Source organism: Heptranchias perlo, chromosome 5 (assembly GCF_035084215.1).
Source record: "Heptranchias perlo isolate sHepPer1 chromosome 5, sHepPer1.hap1, whole genome shotgun sequence".
Classification (NCBI taxonomy): domain Eukaryota; kingdom Metazoa; phylum Chordata; class Chondrichthyes; order Hexanchiformes; family Hexanchidae; genus Heptranchias; species Heptranchias perlo.
In genome coordinates, this window is record NC_090329.1 from 27699471 (window position 1) to 27718806 (window position 19336).

At 44.2% G+C, this 19336-nt stretch overlaps 1 protein-coding gene across 15 annotated transcripts in view; it reads right to left on the reverse strand.

The window, feature by feature from the left end:
• The window catches only part of LOC137321665 (regulating synaptic membrane exocytosis protein 1-like), a 984914-nt gene that overhangs the window by 490571 nt on the left and 475007 nt on the right, over window positions 1-19336 (reverse strand). For all 15 annotated transcript variants that reach the window (XM_067984176.1, XM_067984183.1, XM_067984175.1 and 12 more), the window contains one exon: window positions 8993-9060. In XM_067984176.1, the coding sequence (XP_067840277.1) occupies window positions 8993-9060 (68 nt within the window). The remainder of the gene's footprint in view (window positions 1-8992; window positions 9061-19336) is intronic.

A 19336-nucleotide genomic window follows, 5' to 3' on the forward strand; every position in this document is an offset into this window, starting at 1 on the left:
TCAGCACTACAGCCGGGATGTTGTCAGGGGCAATAGCCTTTGTTGTATCCAATGCACTCAGCCGTTTCTTGATATCACGTTGAGTGAATCGAACTGGCTGAAGTCTGGCTTCTGTGATGGTGGGGATATTGGGAGGAGGCCGAGATGGATCATCTACTCGGCACTTCTGGCTGAAGATAGTTGCAATCGTTTCAGTTTTGTCTTTTGCACTCACGTGCCATCATTGAGGATGGGGATGTTTGCAGAGCCTCCTCCTCCCGTTAATTGTTTAATTGTCTACCAACCTTTCACGACTGGATATGGCAGGACTGCAGAGCTTTGACCTGATCCGTTGGTTGTGGAATCGCTTAGCTCTGTCTATAGCATGTTGCTTCCGCTGTTTAGCATGCATGTAATCCTGTGTTGTAGCTTCACCAAGTTGGCACCTCATTTTTAGGTACGCCTGGTGCTGCTCCTGGCATGCTCTTCTACACTCCTCATTGAACCAGGGTTGATCCCCTGGCTTGTTGGTAATGGTAGAGTGAGGACTATACCGGGCCATGAGGTTACAGATTGTGGGATACAATTCTGCTGCTGCTGATGGCCCACAGCGCCTCATGGTTGCCCAGTTTTGAGCAACTTGATCTGTTCTGAATCTATTCCATTTAGCACGGTGGTAGTGCCACACAACACGCTGGATGGTGTCCTCAGTTTAAATAGTGAACTTCAGATTGTGTCATGTGGGTGCACAGTACGCCTGCTGCGCAGGTTGGAGATGCAAAACCCGGAAGTAAAATTAAGTGCCTTCAATTTAGTTGCAGTCGCAGATCGCTCTCACTTTCCTTCCGGGTTTGCCCCGTGATTATCTGCCCACCAGCTGAGTTTCGGCTCCAGGTAAAAATCATACCCATAGTGCTCAATCTCAGCGCTGACACATGGGGCTTGATTTTGGAATTCAAGTGCAGGTGCATTGGGGGCGGGGGGGTGGGGTGGGGGGGGTGGCTCCGAAAATCTGGGAAATCCCGAGCGGGTTCGGAATCCGGCTCCAACCCGCAGACTTCCGGGCTTCCCACTGACACCGGCAATTAAAGCCGGTGGGATGATAGTTAAGACAGTTAGTTCGATAATTGAAGTACTTAATTTTGTGCACATTGAGGCAGGGGAACGATTTTCAAACATCCTCAGCATGTTTCCCGTGCTGTGGGAAACACTCCACGTTCTACCAGACGTGTTTCAGCCAGCAGCCAGTTAGACATTGAAATGCTTGTTTGACAGATGGGGATAAAAGGTGAGTTATTGCAGCAGGGCACTCAGTTCTCTCAGACAAACTTTCGGCTGGAAGATCTTTGTGTTTTCACTGAAAATTCTTAGTTTCCACTCACAATTCTTCTGTTCACACATATTTACCAACTTTTCGGGCCTCCTCAAACTGACACCATCAGGATGGGGCAGGTGCCATGGCTGCATTCATCACTACATCCGAGGACGAACAACATCACCAGCCTCGCCACCCCTCCCTGCACAAAACAGTCCTGCAACTACACATACACCCACTGTAAAGTCACCCACTGCGTGGCATCAAGTGTTGCCGTTCATGGTGAACCTCATGAAAGGGCCCTATCGCAAAACCCAGTCAAGAATGGGCAAGACGTGGCAGTATTGGTGAGAATCACAACATTTAATGTGAGTTTAACATAAATAAATATAAATGAAAAACATGACAGTCTGTCAGACACCCTTGTGCATACCCTTCGTGCTCACAAAACCTTAGCCTTTCTTTTCCTTCCGCTTCTACGTGGTGCATCCCCTGTGGCTGCGGCAAAGGTCGTGGCAGGTTGCTCATGTTCATGGCCGGACTGTTTAGATGCTTTGGGCCTACACCCTCTGGGTTTTGGAGCCTGTGAGGGCCCCTCCGAAGACTGCTCCACCTGCACCTGTGCAGAGGCAGACGCGGCCGCCTGGCGAGAAGGCAGCTTTGCGGGTACTGGTTGAGAGTGGGGTAACGGGTGAGATGTGGGGGCGCTTTGAATGGCGTCCCCACTTCCACGTCACCTGTCGCCACCATCCCTCCCGTGGGCCAGGCCCACATCACTCCTATCACCCTGCTGGACAACAGTGTGGTGGACATGTGTGATGCCTTGGAAGGCCACTTCTAAAGTATCTGTCAGCCTGTTTAAGGTGGCAGAATATTGTTCAGCCTGAGTCCAAACGACCATTGTTAGGGCCTGAATGGACTCATTTGTGAGCCGTGCTTGAAGCTGAACGCAGGCTAGCCTTCTCTCCATTGCAGACATTCCCGCACTTACCTGCGACACTATCTCAGACATTTCCGCAGTTACCTGTGACACTACCTCAGACATTTCCGCAGTTACCAGTGACACTATCTCAGACATTTCCGCACTTACCTGCGACACTATCTCAGACATTTCCGCAGTTACCTGCGACACTACCTCAGACATTTCCGCTGTTACCAGCGACACTATCTCAGACATTTCCGCAGTTACCTGCGACACTATCTCAGACATTTCCGCAGTTACCAGCGACACTATCTCAGACATTTCCGCTGTTACCTGTGACACTATCTCAGACAGTTGCTCATGTCCCTGCCACACTATCTCGGAGATTCTCTCCCGTACCTGTGCCACCATTCCACTCATGCAGGAGTTGGACTCTTCCATCCTCTGCGCTATTGTGGAGAGTGTGCGTGGCACCTGTTCCAGTACCTCGCAAATGTGCTGCTGCCCCTTGATCATTCTCCTTTGAAAGGATGGCCCCCGAGGTTCAGCATCTGCATCCAGCTGAGCAGAGCCTGGAGAGGAGTACGCTCACCGACGCGGACTCTCCACAGCTGCCCTTGCCACCAGTGTCAGCTCGTGCTCACTTGTGTGTTGTGACTCACCAGGTGCCAACCCAACTAACTAACTATTAGGACCCACTGAGCTGAGAGTATCTGCGCTGGTGGATGGCTCACTAACATGTGACAGTGCAACCTCAGAGGCTGGGAGCTCCTCTGAGGAATCGCCCTCTGCCGTCACTGCAGTCATTGAAGAACCTGTAAGAGAACAGAAGGCAATATTAAGCATCATAGATGTGTCATGTTGTGATGAGCATACTGAGGTGTTCAACATGCCAAGCATTGTTCACATCAATTCATGTTGTGTGTGATGAATGTTAAAGTTGTGTCACCAGACACAGTCTCAGCGTCCCCGAAGGACAGGCATTCGAGGGTGCGGCCGATCTCCAGGGACTCCTGCTCTGTGTCCGTGAGAACCACTACTTGTCTTCGCCCTCTGCCGTGTATTTTGCGCTCTCTTCTCCGACAAGGGGAGAAAGAACAGTCATGCGTGAGTGATAGTGAAGTGGTCAACTGATGAATGCATTGCTTTGGGTAAGACTGACCGTGAAAGAGGTACATCAGAGGGTGAGTATCACATCACATTGGATGAGGATTGAGATGCCTGGAAGTGGTGGGGTCACAAATTGGGAGGTGAGGAAGTGCTCAGGAAGTGAAGTTAAGTTGAGCATGAGCCTTAAGTAGGTGTGAGGAGTGATGTGATAGAGTAGTGTTGGCAGTGCAGAAGGAGTTGTGGGGTGGGGGGCGGTGCTGTGGAACACGGAATGTAGGGGAATCAGTAAGTGTACTCACTTTTGCTGACCTACTTAGGTCATTGAAGCACTTCCTGCATTGGACCCAGGTGCGGGAAATGTTGCTCCTGCTGGTGACCTCCTCTGCCACCTCGAGCCAGGCCTTCTTGGTGGCAGAGGCAGGGCGCTTCCTCCCGTCCGCTGGGTAAAATGCTTCCCTGCTCCTCTTCACCCCGTCCAGTAGTTTCTGCAGTGAGGCGTCACTGAGCCTTGGAGCTGCCTTGCCCCTCTGCTGCTCCATTGTGGTGTCTGGGTCTTTGCTCCAGCAAAAGTCTTTGAAGCAATGGCCCTTTAAATAGAGCTCCTCCAGCTGACAGCCTGTGGTGCGAGTGTGCAGTCTGCCCACTGTGCAGCTTTCCGACGGCAAACCCGGAAGCCACATTAAGTGGCACCAATTCAATAAACTGTACTAGTGGTAGTAATGTTACTGACTCTATATTCATATTTAACTGTACTAGCAACAGTAATGCTACCGACTCTACGTTCAGATTACACTGTACTATTGTAAGTAATGTTACGGACTCTGTATTAAGATTACACTGTATTAGTAACAGCAATGTTTCTGACTCTATATTGAGATTATACTGTACTAATGACAGTAATGCTGCTGACTATATTTAGATTACGCTGGACTAAGGACAGAAATGATACTGACTCCATATACAGATTAGGCTGTTCGAATGACAGTAATGTTACGGACTCTATATTCAGATTACACTGTAATACTGACAGTAATGTTAGTGACTCTAAAGACACATTACACTGTACTGCTGGCTGTAATGCTACTGACTTTATATTCACATTACACTGTAGTACAGACAGTAATATTATTGACCCTATATTCACCTTGCACTGCACTACTAACAGTAATGTAACTGACACTGCATTCAGATTACATTGTACCAATGACAGTAATGTTACTGACTCTATATTCACATTACAGTAATATTACAGAATCTATATTCAGATTATACTGTACTACTGATAGAAATGTTACAGACACTATATTCAGATTACACTGAACTAGTAAAAGTAATGTTACTGACTCTATATGCAGATTGCACTGTAGTACTGAGAGTAATGTTACCGAATCTATTTTAACATTGCACCATACTAGTAACAGTAATCTTACGGACATTATATTCAGATTACACTACTATTAACAGTAATGTTACTGATCCTATATTCAGATTACACTGCACTAGTAACAGTAATCTTAGGGACACTATATTCATATTACACTGTACCATTTACAGTAATGTTACTGACTATATTCAGATTACACTGTATTAGTAACAGTAATGTTAGTGACTCTATATTCAAATTAAACTGTACTATTAACAGTCAATAATAGTGTAATCTGAATGCTACTGACCACATTCAGATAACAACGTTCTAGTAACAGTAAATGAAACTGACTTTGTAGTCAGATTATACTGCAGTAATGACAGTAATGCTACTGACTATATTCAGGATGTGGAGATGCCGGTGATGGACTGGGGTGGACAAATATAAGGAATCTTACAACACCAGGTTATAGTCCAACAGTTTTATTTGAAAATCACAAGCTTTCGGAGCTTTCCCTCCTTCGTCAGGTGTCACCTTACATTCGACTATATTCAGGCTACACTGTACTAATGAGAGTAATATTACTGACTCTATATTCAGATTACACTGTCGTACTGACAGTAGTAGTACTGACAGTAATGATACTGACCCTATATTCACATTATACTGTATTAGTAACAGTAATGTTACGGACACTATATTCAGATTACACTGTACTATTAACAGTAATGTTACTGACTCTAGAAATAAAAACAAAAAATGCTGAGAAAGCTGAGCAAGTCAGCTTCTGTGGAGAAAGAAACAGAATTAATGTTTCAGGGTGAAGGCCTGAACTGGAAGAACTGGAAGGAGGGAAAGGATGGCAGAGAAGGAAAGAACGAAAGGGAAGGTCTGTGATAAGTAAGAGGGCAAGAGTGATTAAATGACAAAAGGGTTGATGGTGCAAGGCAAGAAGGGTGGTAATGGGACAGGTTAAGAAACAAAAGATTGGTCCCGGGTAGCTGTAAACGCCAACAGCAGAACCATAACTAGCAGCAGCAGTCCCATAAATAATTTTTTTTTGTAAATGGGAACAGTGGTTATGATCTGAAGTTATTGAAATTGATGTTGAGTCCGGAAGGTTGTAAAGTGCCTAAACAAAAGATGAGGTGCTGTTCCTCGAGCTTCATTGGAACAGTGTAAGAGGCCGAGGACATAGAAGTCAGAATGGGAGTGGGACAGGGAATTAAAATAGCAAGTGACCGGCAGGTCAGGGTCACGCTTACGAACTGAACGGAGGTGTTCAGCAAAGCGATCACCCAGTCTGCATTTGATCTCCCTAATGTAGAGGAGACCGCATCGTGAGCAGCGAATACAATATACTAAACTGAAAGAAGTACAAGTAAATCACTGTTTACCTGGAAGGAGTGTTTGGGGCCCTGGATGGTGGGAAGGAAGGAGGTGAAGGAGCAGGTGTTGCATCTCCTGCGCTCGCACGGGAAGGTGCCGTGGGGAGGAGAGTGGGTGTTGGGGGCGATGGAAGAGTGGACCAGGGTGTTGCGAAGGGAGCGTTCCCTTCTGAACACTGAAAGGGGAGGGGAGGGGAAGGTGTGTTTGGTGGTGGGAACGTGGAGGAGGTGGCAGAAATGGCGGATGATGATATGTTGAATGTGGAGGCTGGTGGGTTGGAAAGTGAAGACAAGGGGGACCCTGTCATGATTCTGGGAGGGAAGGGAAGGGGTGAGGGCAGAAGTGCGGGAAATAGGGCAGACACGGTCAACTACAGTGAAGGGGAATTCTTGGTTGAGGAAAAAGGAAGACATATTGGAAGCACTGGTGTGGAAGGTGGCATCGTCAGATCGGAGACAGAGAAACTGGGAGAAGGGAATCGAGTCCTTACAGGAAGTGGGGTGGGAGGACGTGTAATCAAGGTAACTGTAGAAGTCGGTGGGCTTATAATAGATATTGGTTGACAGCCTATCCCCAGAAATGGAGATAGAGAAGTCGAAGAAGGGAAGGGAAGAGTCGGAGATGGACCATGTGAAGGCGAGGGAAGGGTGGAAATTGGAAGCAAAGTTGATGAAATTTTTCAGTTCGGGGTGAGAGCAGGAAACAGAGAGTAGTGGTGAACGGTTGTTTTTTGGACTGGAGGGAGGTGTACAGTGGTGTTCCCCAGGGGTTGATACTAGGACCACTGCTTTTCTTGATATATATTAATTGCTTGAACTTGGATGTACAGGGCATCATTTCCAAATTTGTAGATGACACAAAACTTGGAAAGGTAGTGAACTGTGAGTAGGGTAGTAATAGACTTCAAGACAGGCTGGTGGAATGGGCTGACACGTGGCAGATGAAATTTAACGCAGAGAAGTGCAAAGTAATACATTTTGGTAGGAAGAACGAGGAGAGGCAATATAAACTGAAGGGTGCAATTCTAAAAGGGGTGCAGGAACAGAGAGACCTGGGGGTATATGTGCACAAACCTTTGAAGGTGGCAGGGCAGGTTGAGAAAGTGGTTAAAAAAGCATACGGGATCCTGGTCTTTATAAATAGAGGCACAGAGTACAAAAGCAAGGAAGTTACGATGAACCTTTATAAAACACTGGTTCGGCCACAACTGGAGTATTGCGTCCAATTCTGGGCACCGCACTTTAGGAAGGATCTGAAGGCCTTAGAGAGGGTGCAGAAAAGATTTACTGGAATGGTTCCTGGGATGAGGGACTTTAGTTACGTGGATATACTGGAGAAGCTGGAGTTGTTCTCCTTGGAACAGAGAATGTTGAGAGGAGATTTGATAGAGGTATTCAAAATCATGAAAGGTCGAGACAGAGTAGATCGAGAGAAACTGTTCCCATTGGCGGAAGGAGGACACAGATTTAAGGTGATTGGCAAAAGAACCAAAGGCGACATGAGGAAACACTTTTTTACATAGTGAGTGGTTATGATCTGGAATGTACTGCCTGAAAGGGTGGTGGAGGCAGATTCAATCGTGGCTTTCAAAAGGGAATTGGATAAATACTTGAAGGGAAAAAATTTGTAGGGCTAAGGAGAAAGGGCAGGGGAGTGGGACGAGTTGATCTGCTCTTGCAGAGAACTGGCACAGGATCGAAGGGCCAAATGGCCTCCTTCAGTGCGGTAACCATTCTATAACTGTGCAATTGACGGTAATGATACTGACTCCAGATTCAGATTACACTGTACCCGTAACAGTAATGTTATTGACTGTATATTCTGATTACACTGTACTACTGACTGATAAGTTACAGACTCTATTCAGATTACACTGTACTATTGATAATAACGGTACGGACTCTATATTCAGATTACACTATACTAATAACAATAATGTTACTGATTCTGTATTCGCATTACACTGTACTACTGACAATAATGCTACTGACTCTATATTCAGATTACACTGTACTAATGACAGTAATTTTACTGACTTTATATTCACATTACACGGTGCTATTGACGGTAATGTTACAGACTCTATAGTCAGAGTACACTGTACTATTGACAGTAATGTTACTGACTATATTCAGATTAAACTGTACTATTGACAGTAACGTTACAGATTCTATATTGAGATTACACTGTACTAGTGACTGTAATGTTACTGGTTCTATATTCAGATCACACTGTACTACTGACAGTAATGTTACTAAATCTATATGTTACTGACTCTACTTTGATATTACAGTGTACTACAGTCTGTAAAGCTACAGACACTATTCACATTACACTGTACTATTGACGGTAATGTTACTGACTACACTTTGAGATGACTATGTACTACTGACAGTAATGTTCCTGACTCTATTTTCAGATTATACTGTACTATTGACAGCGAATAGTACAGTGTAATTTGAATTCTACTGACCCTATATTCAGATTACACTGTACTAATGATAGTAAAGATCCTGGCTCTATATTCAGATTACACTGCACTAGTAATAGTAATGTTACCGACTCTATATTCAGATTACTCTGTATTACTCACAGTGTGGCTACTGACTCTATATTCAGATTACTCTGTATTACTGATAGTAATGCTACTGACTCTATATGCAGATTACTCTGTATTACTGATAGTAATGCTACTGACTCTATATTCAGACTTACTGCATTAATGATAGAAATGTTACTTCAGACTGCACGACATTACTGACATGAATGTTCCAGACTCCTCATTATTGTTAGTAATATTATAATGCTGTACCATTCCGTCGCTGTTAGTATTCTCACAAAACATCTTCAACAACTGAGAAAGAACAAATCAATTGATTTTATGAGTATTAAAAAATTGATGTCGACTTACAGAGCTGATAGGTGAGGTATCACTGCTATGCCATGTGACTGGATCCAACCAATAATAATCTAAATCACCTGGGGGGAAAAGAACACGGTTGAAAAGTATAGCCAGAACATCATAATTTTTGATAAACAAGAAAAGTTCTTAGGCCCAACAAGTCTGTGCTTTTTTGATAGATCAACTGTACCCACTTATCACAGAACCACAGTTTTCAATCCCTTCTCTCTGGAAAAAAGCTCATTGCTTCTTAAAATTAATTCTACTCTCTGTAACTTTCCTGCAAATTTGTTCGACTATTCTGTTACCTTTTGAATAAACATGTTGCCTCTGGCTCCCCTTTTTACTCCCAAGTTTAGAAAGTTTAACATGTATCTCCTGGTGTTTGTACCTTTCACCCTGGTGGACAATTTGCTTGAAACAATTTTGTCAATTCTCTTATCTTGAAAATTGCAGTTAGTTCACCTCAGCCCACATATTCTGCAACAGTAGCATTGCTGTTGGAAGTGTGGCAGGGTGGGATCTCCTACTGCCCGACTGATCCTGTAAATTTCTTGAGGTCAGCTTCAATTAAATATTTCCAGCGAGCCACCAGCAGTATTCCTGCCAGCCCCTTGGAACTGGCCAATGTGGCGGGGGAGTGGAGAGGGAGGAAGGATGGGAATTTGCATGTGGCTGCAGATTAGGGATCCACCTCAACTGGGGCCATATTGCTGGCTCTATAACTGCTGCCAACTTCCAACAATTAGAGAAAGTCTACAATACCATTACATGCCTGCTACTGTGTTATAAAGTTTCCTCTGAGTTGCTTAATAACACTGCATGCATGTTTAACACTGATGTTAAGTGGTGTCCAGTGTTACTGAGGCAGTAATAACCAAAAACATTACATATGAAGTCAGTCCACATTATCGTGCCATTTAAATGCATCCACCCTATACTTGGAAGGGCAGAGAATATTTGAGCACAGAAATGGGTGAGGATCTAGTCCCCAAACTATTTTGTGGCATCTGCCTGCCCCAGTATCACCACTAAAAACTGGTGAATAGACAGAGGATAATTCTGCCATTCAATTCTGTCCTTTTCTAAAGAAAAAAGCTTAATCAACATCCTAACAGTACATAATTTAAATTAAGTATGAGCTGGACCCAGCAGTTGTGTACTTTTAAGGGGTAATTTTATAAGCTTGCGCTCTCATCACAGGGCTTCAAGCGATGGGAGCACGTTTTAGAAATTCAAACATGACAGCGTGTCATTTTTGCGGTCTGACCCATTTTCCATCCATTGCCTTCTGTGCCTGAATACTCGGCACGCATTCCCCTCAAACAAAATTCTGCAACAGGAGTGTGAACCCTATAAAATTACCTCCATACAGATTCCACCACTGGCTCACTGTGGCTGCAGTATGTACGATCTGCAGGATGTACTGCAGTAACTCACCAAGGCTACTTCAACAGCAATCCACTTCCCTGTGATCTCCATCATCAAGAAGACAATAGCAGCAATGTTGTGGGAACACCATCACCTCCAGGTTCCCCTCCAAGTCATACACCATTCTGACTTGGATATATATAGATGTTCCTTCAGCATCACTGGGAAAAAACTAGGAATTCTCTATTGAACAACATTGTGGAAGCATCATCACTACAAGGGCCATAGCAGTTCAAAGATCAGGCCCTCCGCCTTCTCAGGGCAACTAGGGATGGGCAATAAATGCAGCCTTACCAAAATCATGCACATAGAATCATACAGCACAGAGGAGTCCATTCAGCCCATCGTGCCTGTGCCGGCTCTTTGAAATAGCTATCCAATTAGTCCCATTCCCATGCTCTTTTCCTATAGTCCTGCAAATTTTTCCTTTACATATACACAATTCCCTTTTGAAAGTTACTATTCAATCTGCTGCCACCACCCTTTCAGGCAATGCATTCCAGATCATATCAACTAGCTGGTTAAAGGAAATTCTCCTCATCTCCCTTCTGATTCTTTTGCCAATGATCTTAAATCTGTGTCCTCTGGTTACCGACTCTTTTGCCACTGGAAATAGTTTCATGATTTTGAACACCTCTATTAGATCTCCCCTTAACCTTCTCTGTTCTAAGGTTCTCCAGTCTCTCCACATAACTGAAGCACTCATCCCTGATAAATCTCCTCTGCACACTCTTTAAGGCCTTGACATCCTTCCTAAAAAGTGTGGTGCCCAGATTTGGATACAATACTCCAGCTGGGGCTTAACCAGTGATTTGTAAAGGTTCAGCATGACTTCCTTGTTTTTGTATTCAATGCCCCTATTTACAAAGCCATGTATCCCATATGCTTTCTTAACCGCCTTATTAACTTGCCCTGCTACCTTCATAGATTTGAGTACATACACCTCCAGGTCTCTATGTTCTTGCGCCCCATTTAAAATTGTACAATTTAGTTTACATTGTCTCTCCTCGTTCTTTGTTCCAAAATGTGTCACTTCACACTTCTCTGCTTTAAATTTCATCTGTCATGCGCCTGCCCATTTCACCATTCTGGCTGTATCCTCCTGAAGTCTATTATCCTCCTCGCTATTTACTACATTTCCGATGCATCTGCAAACATTTTAATGATGCCCCTTATATCCAAGTCCAGGTCATTAATGTATATCAAAAATTCAGTGGTCCTAATACTGACACCTGGGGACCACTGTCCCTCCAGTCTGAAAAATAACCATTTACCTTTCTACTTTCTGTCCCTTAGCCGATTCGTATCGATACTGACACTGCCCCTTTAATCCCATGGGCTTCAATTTTGCTAACAAGTCTATTATGTGGTACTTTATCAAATGCCTTTTGAAGGTCCATGTACACATCATCAACCACACTAACTTCATCCCTCTCCGTTACTTCATCAAAGAACTCAATCAAGTTAGTCAAACACGATTTGCCTTTAACAAATCCATGCTGGCTGTCATTTATTAACCCATATTTTTTCAAGTGACAATTAATTTTGTCCCGGATTATTGTCTCTAAAAGTTTCCCCACCAGTGACGTTAGGATGACTGGCCTGCAGTTGATGGGTTTATCCCTCTCCCCTTTTTTGAACAGGGGGTGTAACATCCTCTGGCACCGCTCCCATATCTAAGGAGGATTGGACGACTGTGGCTGGAGCTGCCGCTTTAGCCACCCTTACTTCCCTCAGTAACCTCGAATTCATCCCATCCGGACTGGATGGCTGTTCTACTTTGAGTCCTGACAACCTTTTAAGTACCAACTCTTTATTTTGATCCTATCCAATTTCTCTACTACCTCCTCCTTTACTGTGACATTGGCAGCATTCTCTTCTTTAGAGAAGACGTATGCAAAGTATACATTTAGTACATCAGCCATGCCCTCTGGCAACACAAGATTTCCTTTTTGGTCCCTAATTGGCCCTACCCTTTCTTTGACTACCCTTTTACTATTTATATGTTTATAAAAAACTTTAGGTTCCCATTTATGTTACCCGCTAATCTAATCTACACTCACTTTGCACCTTATATTTCCTTTTTCAGTTCTCCACTGTACTGTCTCTATTCAGCTTGGTTCTCTATTATATTATGAACCAAAGATTTATCATAAGCCTTCTTTTTCTGTTTCATTTTACTCTCTATATTTTTAGTCATCCAGGGAGCTCTAGCTTTGGGAGCACTTCCTTTTCCTGTTGTGGAAATGTGCCTAGTCTGTCCCCGAACTATCTCCTCTTTGAAGAGCTCTCATTTATCAATTACTGTTTTACCTGACAATCTTTGATTTGGGTCAGATCCTCTTTCAACTCATTGAAATTAGCCCTCTTCCAGTTAAGTATTTTTATGCTTGATTGTTCCTTGTCCTTTTCCATAACTATTCTAAACCTGATGATATTATGATCACTGTTCCCCAAATGCTCCCCCATTGAAACATGCTCCACTTGCCCCACTTTATTCCCCAGAACTAGATCCAGCACTGCTTCCTTTCTCCTTGGGCTAGAAACGTACTCAACAAGAAAGTTCTCTTTTACACATTTCAGGAATTCCTCCCCCTCTTTGCCCTTTACACTGTTATTTCCACAGTCTATATTAGGATAATTGAAGCCCCCCATTATCACTACTCTATAGTTCCTGCACGGTTCTGAAATTTGCTTTATCTCCTTCCAACTATTTGGTGGCCTGTAGTATACAGCCAGAAGCGTAATAGTTGCTCTATTGTTCCTTAATTCTAACCAAATAGATTCTGCCTTTGAACCCTCAAGTACATCATCCATTTCCAATGCCATAACAGTATCTTTGATCAAGACTGTCACCCCCAACTCCTTTTTTTCCTTCCCTATCTTTCCTAAATACTTGGTAGCCAGGAATATTAAGTTCCCAATCCTCCACTTATTTGAGCCAGGTCTCTAGTTATTGCCACTGTATCATACTCCCATGTAGCAATTTGTGCCTGCAGCTCACCAACATTATTTACCACGCTCGTGCATTTACGCACATGCACTCCAAACTCATCCTAGACTGCCTCGCATTTCCCCCCTGTCTGCTCCCTCCTATTTCTGAACTACTCTTTATTCTAATGCTGTTTGTATCTCCCAGTTCTCTGTGCACCTTGTTTCTCCTCTCTAATGCTTCATCCTGGTGCCCCTCCTCAGCCAAATTAGTTCAAACCCTCCCCCACAGCACTACTTATCCTCCCGCAAGGACATTGGTCCCAACACTGTTGAGGTGTAAGTCGTCCATCTTGTACTGGTCCCTCCTGCCCCAGAAATGGTCCCAATGCCGCAGGAACCTGAAGTCCTCCATCCTGACCCATTTCTTCAGCCAAGCATTAGCCTGCCTGATCTTACTGCTCCTATACTCACTAGCGCGTAGGATTAATTCAGAGATTACCACCTTTGAGGTCCTGCTCTTCAACTTTCTCCCCAGCGCCTGAAACTCCGACTGCAGGACCTCAACCCTCTTCCTTCCTATGTCGTTGGTTCAGACACGGACCACGACGTCTGGCTGTTCCCCTTTCCCCCCAGAATGTTCTGCACCCATTGCATGATATCCTTTATCCTGGCACCAGGGAGGCAACACATCATGTGATACTCAGTTATACCTGAAATGTTAACTTTTTTCCTTTCCATAGACTTTGTCCGACCAGCTGAGTGTTTCCATCATTTTCTATTTTTGTTTCAGATTTTCAGCATCTGCAGTATTTTAGTTTTTGCTTTCCCAATTAATACTGCTATCTTAGAATTTTTGTTTAATGGTTTAAATTGTATAAAATATTGATTGTTTTTAAATCAAGCTGAGACCTCTCAGTTGCTATTTGTAAATTTTCTGCCTGGTGTTCACAGTACACCCTAAGTATTATAGTTGGTCGTAATTGTAATTCCCATTATGCATTTCTGTTTCACACATGTGCACACGCACACATACACATGCATAATATTGCTCCACAGAACCTAGAAATCTGTAACTTCCAAAGCCCAGGAAAAATTTCCAGCTCAAGCATCAGGTCCTAGACAGTGCAGGCCTAAATGGGGTAAACTTATTGTAGCATTTTTAATGTTAAATGAACCCTTTTATAGGTAAGTTTAGTGATTATTTTCAGAATTATGTAATATATTTGTGCACAGACCTGAATGAAGTGGCTGAAAATGTGTGAGAAAGTTATGATTTCATTGGTCAGTTTATGGCACTAGCTGGTTCATGAATGGTTGCTTCTAAAAAAGGGGGTGCAGGAACAGAGAGACCTGGGAGTATATGTGCACAAACCTTTGAAGGTGGCAGGACAGGTTGAAAAGCAGTTAAAAAAGCAGACGGGATCCTGGGCTTTATAAATAGAGGCACAGAGTACAAAAGCAAGGAAGTTATGTTGAACCTTTATAAAACACTGATTCAGCCATAACTGGAGTTTTGTGTCCAATTCTGGGCACCACACTTTAGGAAGGATGTGAAGGCTTTAGAGGGGGTGCCGAAAAGATTTACTAGTATTATGCCAGGGATGAGGGACTTCAGTTATGTGGAGAGACTAGAGAAGCTGGGGTTGTTCTCCTTAGAACAGAGAAGGTTCAGAGGAGATTTGATAGAAGTGTTCAAAATCATGAAGGGTTCAGATAAAGTAAATAAAGAGAAACTGTTCCCATTGCCGGGAGGGCCGAAAACCAGAGGACACAGATTTAAGGTGATTGGCAAAAGAACCAAACGCGACATGAGGAAAAACTTTCTACGCAGCGAGTAGTTATGATCTGGAATGCGCTGCCCGAGCGGGTGGTGGAGGCAGCTTCAAATCGTGGCTTTCAAAAAGGAATTGGATAAATACATGAAGGGAAACAATTTTCAGGGCTACAGGGAAAGAGCGGGGGAATGGGACTAACTGGATTGCTCTTACAAAGAGCCGGCATGGGCTCACCAGGCAGAAAAAGAAAGCCTATGATAGACACCGGGAACTCAAAACTACGGAAAGCTTAGAGGAGTATAGAAAGTGCAGGGGTGAAGTTAAAAAGGAAATTAGGAAAGCAAAGAGGGGGGCATGAAAAAATATTAGCAGGTAAAATCAAAGAAAACCCAAAGATGTTTTATGAATATATAAAGAGCAAGAGGATAACTAAGGAAAGAGCAGGGCGTATTAGAGACCAAAAAGGTAACCTATGTGTGGAGGCGGAAGATGTGGGTATGGTTCTTAATGAATACTTTGCATCTGTCTTCACAGAGAGGGATGATGCAGGGATTGAAGTTAAGGAGGAGGAGTGTGAAATATTGGATGGGATAAACATAGTGATAGAGGAAGTATTAAGGGGATTAGCATCTTTGAAAGTGGATAAATCACCACGGCCGGATGAAATGTATCCCAGGCTGTTAAAAGAAGCAAGGGAGGAAATAGCGGAGGCTTTAACAATTATTTTCCAAACTTCACTGGATACAGGCATAGTGCCAGAGGATTGGCGGACTGCTAATGCTGTACTGTTGTTTAAAAAGGGAGCGAAGGATAGACCCAGGAATTACAGGCCAGTCAGCCTAACCTCGGTGGTAAGCAAATTATTGGAATCAATTCTGAGGGACAGGATAAACTGTCACTTAGAAAGGCACGGACTAATCATGGACAGTCAGCACGGATTTGTTAAGGAGAGGTCGTGTCTGACTAATTTGATTGAATTTTTCGAGGAGGTGACAAGGAGGATCAATGAGGGTAGCGCAATTGATGTAGTCTACATGGATTTTAGCAAGGCTTTTGACAAGGTCCCACATGGCAGATTGGTCAAAAAAGAAAAGGCCTATGGGATCCAACGGAATGTGGTAAATTGGATCCAAAATTGGCTCAGTGGCAGGAAGCAAAGGGTAATGGTGGACGGGTGTTTTTGTGACTGGAAGGCTGTTCCCTGTGGGGAGCCGCAGGGCTTGGTACTAGGCCTTTGCTTTTTGTGGTATACATTAATGATTTGCACTTAAACGCAGGGGGCATGATCTTGCAGAAGAATGGGGTATGTAACAGAGGTGAGCAGACAAGCAAAGGAGAAAGCCTTAAAGAGGCCACCCTGGAAATCATTGCACTGCAGTGCATAGAGAGAGTAAGGGAGCATGAATTCACCCAAGCTAAGGTCTACTAGATTCCTTCTCATGTTCTTTCTTCTTCCCCCTACTCATTCAGTGCCTCTCAAGCATATAATCAAGTGTAACGCCATGTCACACGGTATATTCTTATATAAGCAATATTTAAAGGTTTGTCACACAGCCAGCATTCTAACCCATGCTCCTTTTCTATCTTTATAGGTATCCCACGTGAAGCAGTGGTATCTTATAACAACATGCATTACGCAGTCCACCGACACAAGCACCAGCATAGATGTATCCTAGAAATTCGGGGGACTTCAGTTTGAGCATGAGTGAGCAGAGGCAGGTGTTGATGGCAGTGGAGGATCAGGAATTTGCTGGTTGGAGGGCCAGCTTGCATTCTTCAGTAGAAGCCTTGGGATTCAGGCATTGGGCGGCCGACATTTAAAAGGTGGATGCTATCTGAGCACTAATGTTTTCTTCAGTCATTGGAGGATTTATCAAGAACCCTGGTGGTTTTATTGTAGGAATGTGGAGGGCCAGACAAGCTCACTGTGGTCCATCTAGCTGGTTCCAGAGTTTCAAAAAACACCATTGAGAACTTGCCTCACATTAAGATGTTTAAAAATCCTGTTGCTTCTGTTTCTGGCAGTCTGTTGATATTAAACACACCTGCTTTTAATACTTCAATTTAATATTGTTTCATAAGATTCACAAACAAATAAAGCGGCGAGAGCAGACCTGAGTGTAAAAAGGAATGAGAGCAGACCTGAATGTAGAAAGTAGCGAGAGCAGACAAAAGAACATAGGAACATAAGAAATATGAGCAGGAGTAGGCCATACGGCCCCTCGAGCCTGCTCCGGCATTCAATCAGATCATGGCTGATCTTCAACCTCAACTCCACTTTCCTGCCCGATCCCCATAATCCCTTGATTCCCCTAGAGTCCAAAAATCTATCTATCTCAGTCTTGAATATACTCAATGACTCAGCATCCACAGCCGTCTGGGTTAGAGAATTCCAAAGATTCACAAGCCTCCGAGTGAAGAAATTTCTCCTCATCTTGTTCCGAACCCGCTCCGGGATTCGGCCATTTTAGGAGCCCCCCTGCCCCCGACGCACCCGCTCGGCCATCCAAAAATTGGCCCCTAGATTTGTCAAACTTGATTTCCCATTCAACAAACCATGTTGACCTGAGTGCATAAAAAAGCGAAAGTAGGCTTGAGTATATAAAAGAGCGAGAGAGGACCTGAGTGTATAAAGGAGCGAGAGAGGACCTGAGTGTATAAGGGAGCGAGAGAGGACCTGAGTGTATAAGGGAGCGAGAGAGGACCTGAAGGTATAAGGGAGCGAGAGAGGACCTGAGTGTATAAAGGAGCGAGAGAGGACCTGAGTGTACAAAGGAGCGAGAGAGGACCTGAGTGTATGAAGGAGCGAGAGAGGACCTGAGTGTATAAGGGAGCGAGAGAGGACCTGAAGGTATAAAGGAGCGAGAGAGGACCTGAAGGTATAAAGGAGCGAGAGAGGACCTGAGTGTATAAAGTGGGGAGAGAGGATCTGAGTGTATAAAGGAGCGAGAGAGGACCTGAGTGTATAAAGGAGCGAGAGAGGACCTGAGTGTATAAAGGAGCGAGAGAGGACCTGAGTGTATAAAGGAGCGAGAGAGGACCTGAGTGTATAAGGGAGTGAGAGAGGACCTGAGTGTATAAAGTGGGGAGAGAGGATCTAAGTGTATAAAGTGGGGAGAGAGGACCTGAGTGTATAAAGCGGGGAGAGAGGACCTGAGTGTATAAAGCGGGGAGAGAGGATCTGAGTGTATAAAGCGGGGAGAGAGGACCTGAGTGTATAAAGCGGGGAGAGAGGACCTGAGTGTATAAAGTGGGGAGAGAGGATCTGAGTGTATAAAGTGGGGAGAGAGGATCTGAGTGTATAAAGCAGGGGAGAGAGGATCTGAGTGTATAAAGCAGGGGAGAGGATCTGAGTGTATAAAGTGGGGAGAGAGGATCTAAGTGTATAAAGTGGGGAGAGAGGATCTGAGTGTATAAAGCGGGGAGAGAGGATCTAAGTATATAAAGTGGGGAGAGAGGATCTGAGTGTATAAAGTGGGGAGAGAGGATCTGTGTGTATAAAGTGGGGAGAGAGGATCTGAGTGTATAAAGTGGGGAGAGAGGATCTGTGTGTATGAAGTGGGGAGAGAGGATCTGAGTGTATAAAGCGGGGAGAGAGGATCTGAGTGTATAAAGTGGGGAGAGAGGATCTGTGTGTATAAAGCGGGGAGAGAGGATCTGAGTGTATAAAGCGGGGAGAGAGGATCTGTGTGTATAAAGTGGGGAGAGAGGATCTGAGTGTATAAAGTGGGGAGAGAGGATCTGAGTGTATAAAGTGGGGAGAGAGGATCTGAGTGTATAAAGCAGGGGAGAGAGGATCTGAGTGTATAAAGCAGGGGAGAGGATCTGAGTGTATAAAGTGGGGAGAGAGGATCTAAGTGTATAAAGTGGGGAGAGAGGATCTGAGTGTATAAAGTGGGGAGAGAGGATCTGAGTGTATAAAGCGGGGAGAGAGGATCTAAGTATATAAAGTGGGGAGAGAGGATCTGAGTGTATAAAGTGGGGAGAGAGGATCTGTGTGTATAAAGTGGGGAGAGAGGATCTGAGTGTATAAAGCGGGGAGAGAGGATCTGAGTGTATAAAGTGGGGAGAGAGGATCTGTGTGTATAAAGCGGGGAGAGAGGATCTGTGTGTATAAAGTGGGGAGAGAGGATCTGTGTGTATAAAGTGGGGAGAGAGGATCAAAGTGTATAAAGTGGGGAGAGAGGATCTGAGTGTATAAAGCGGGGAGAGA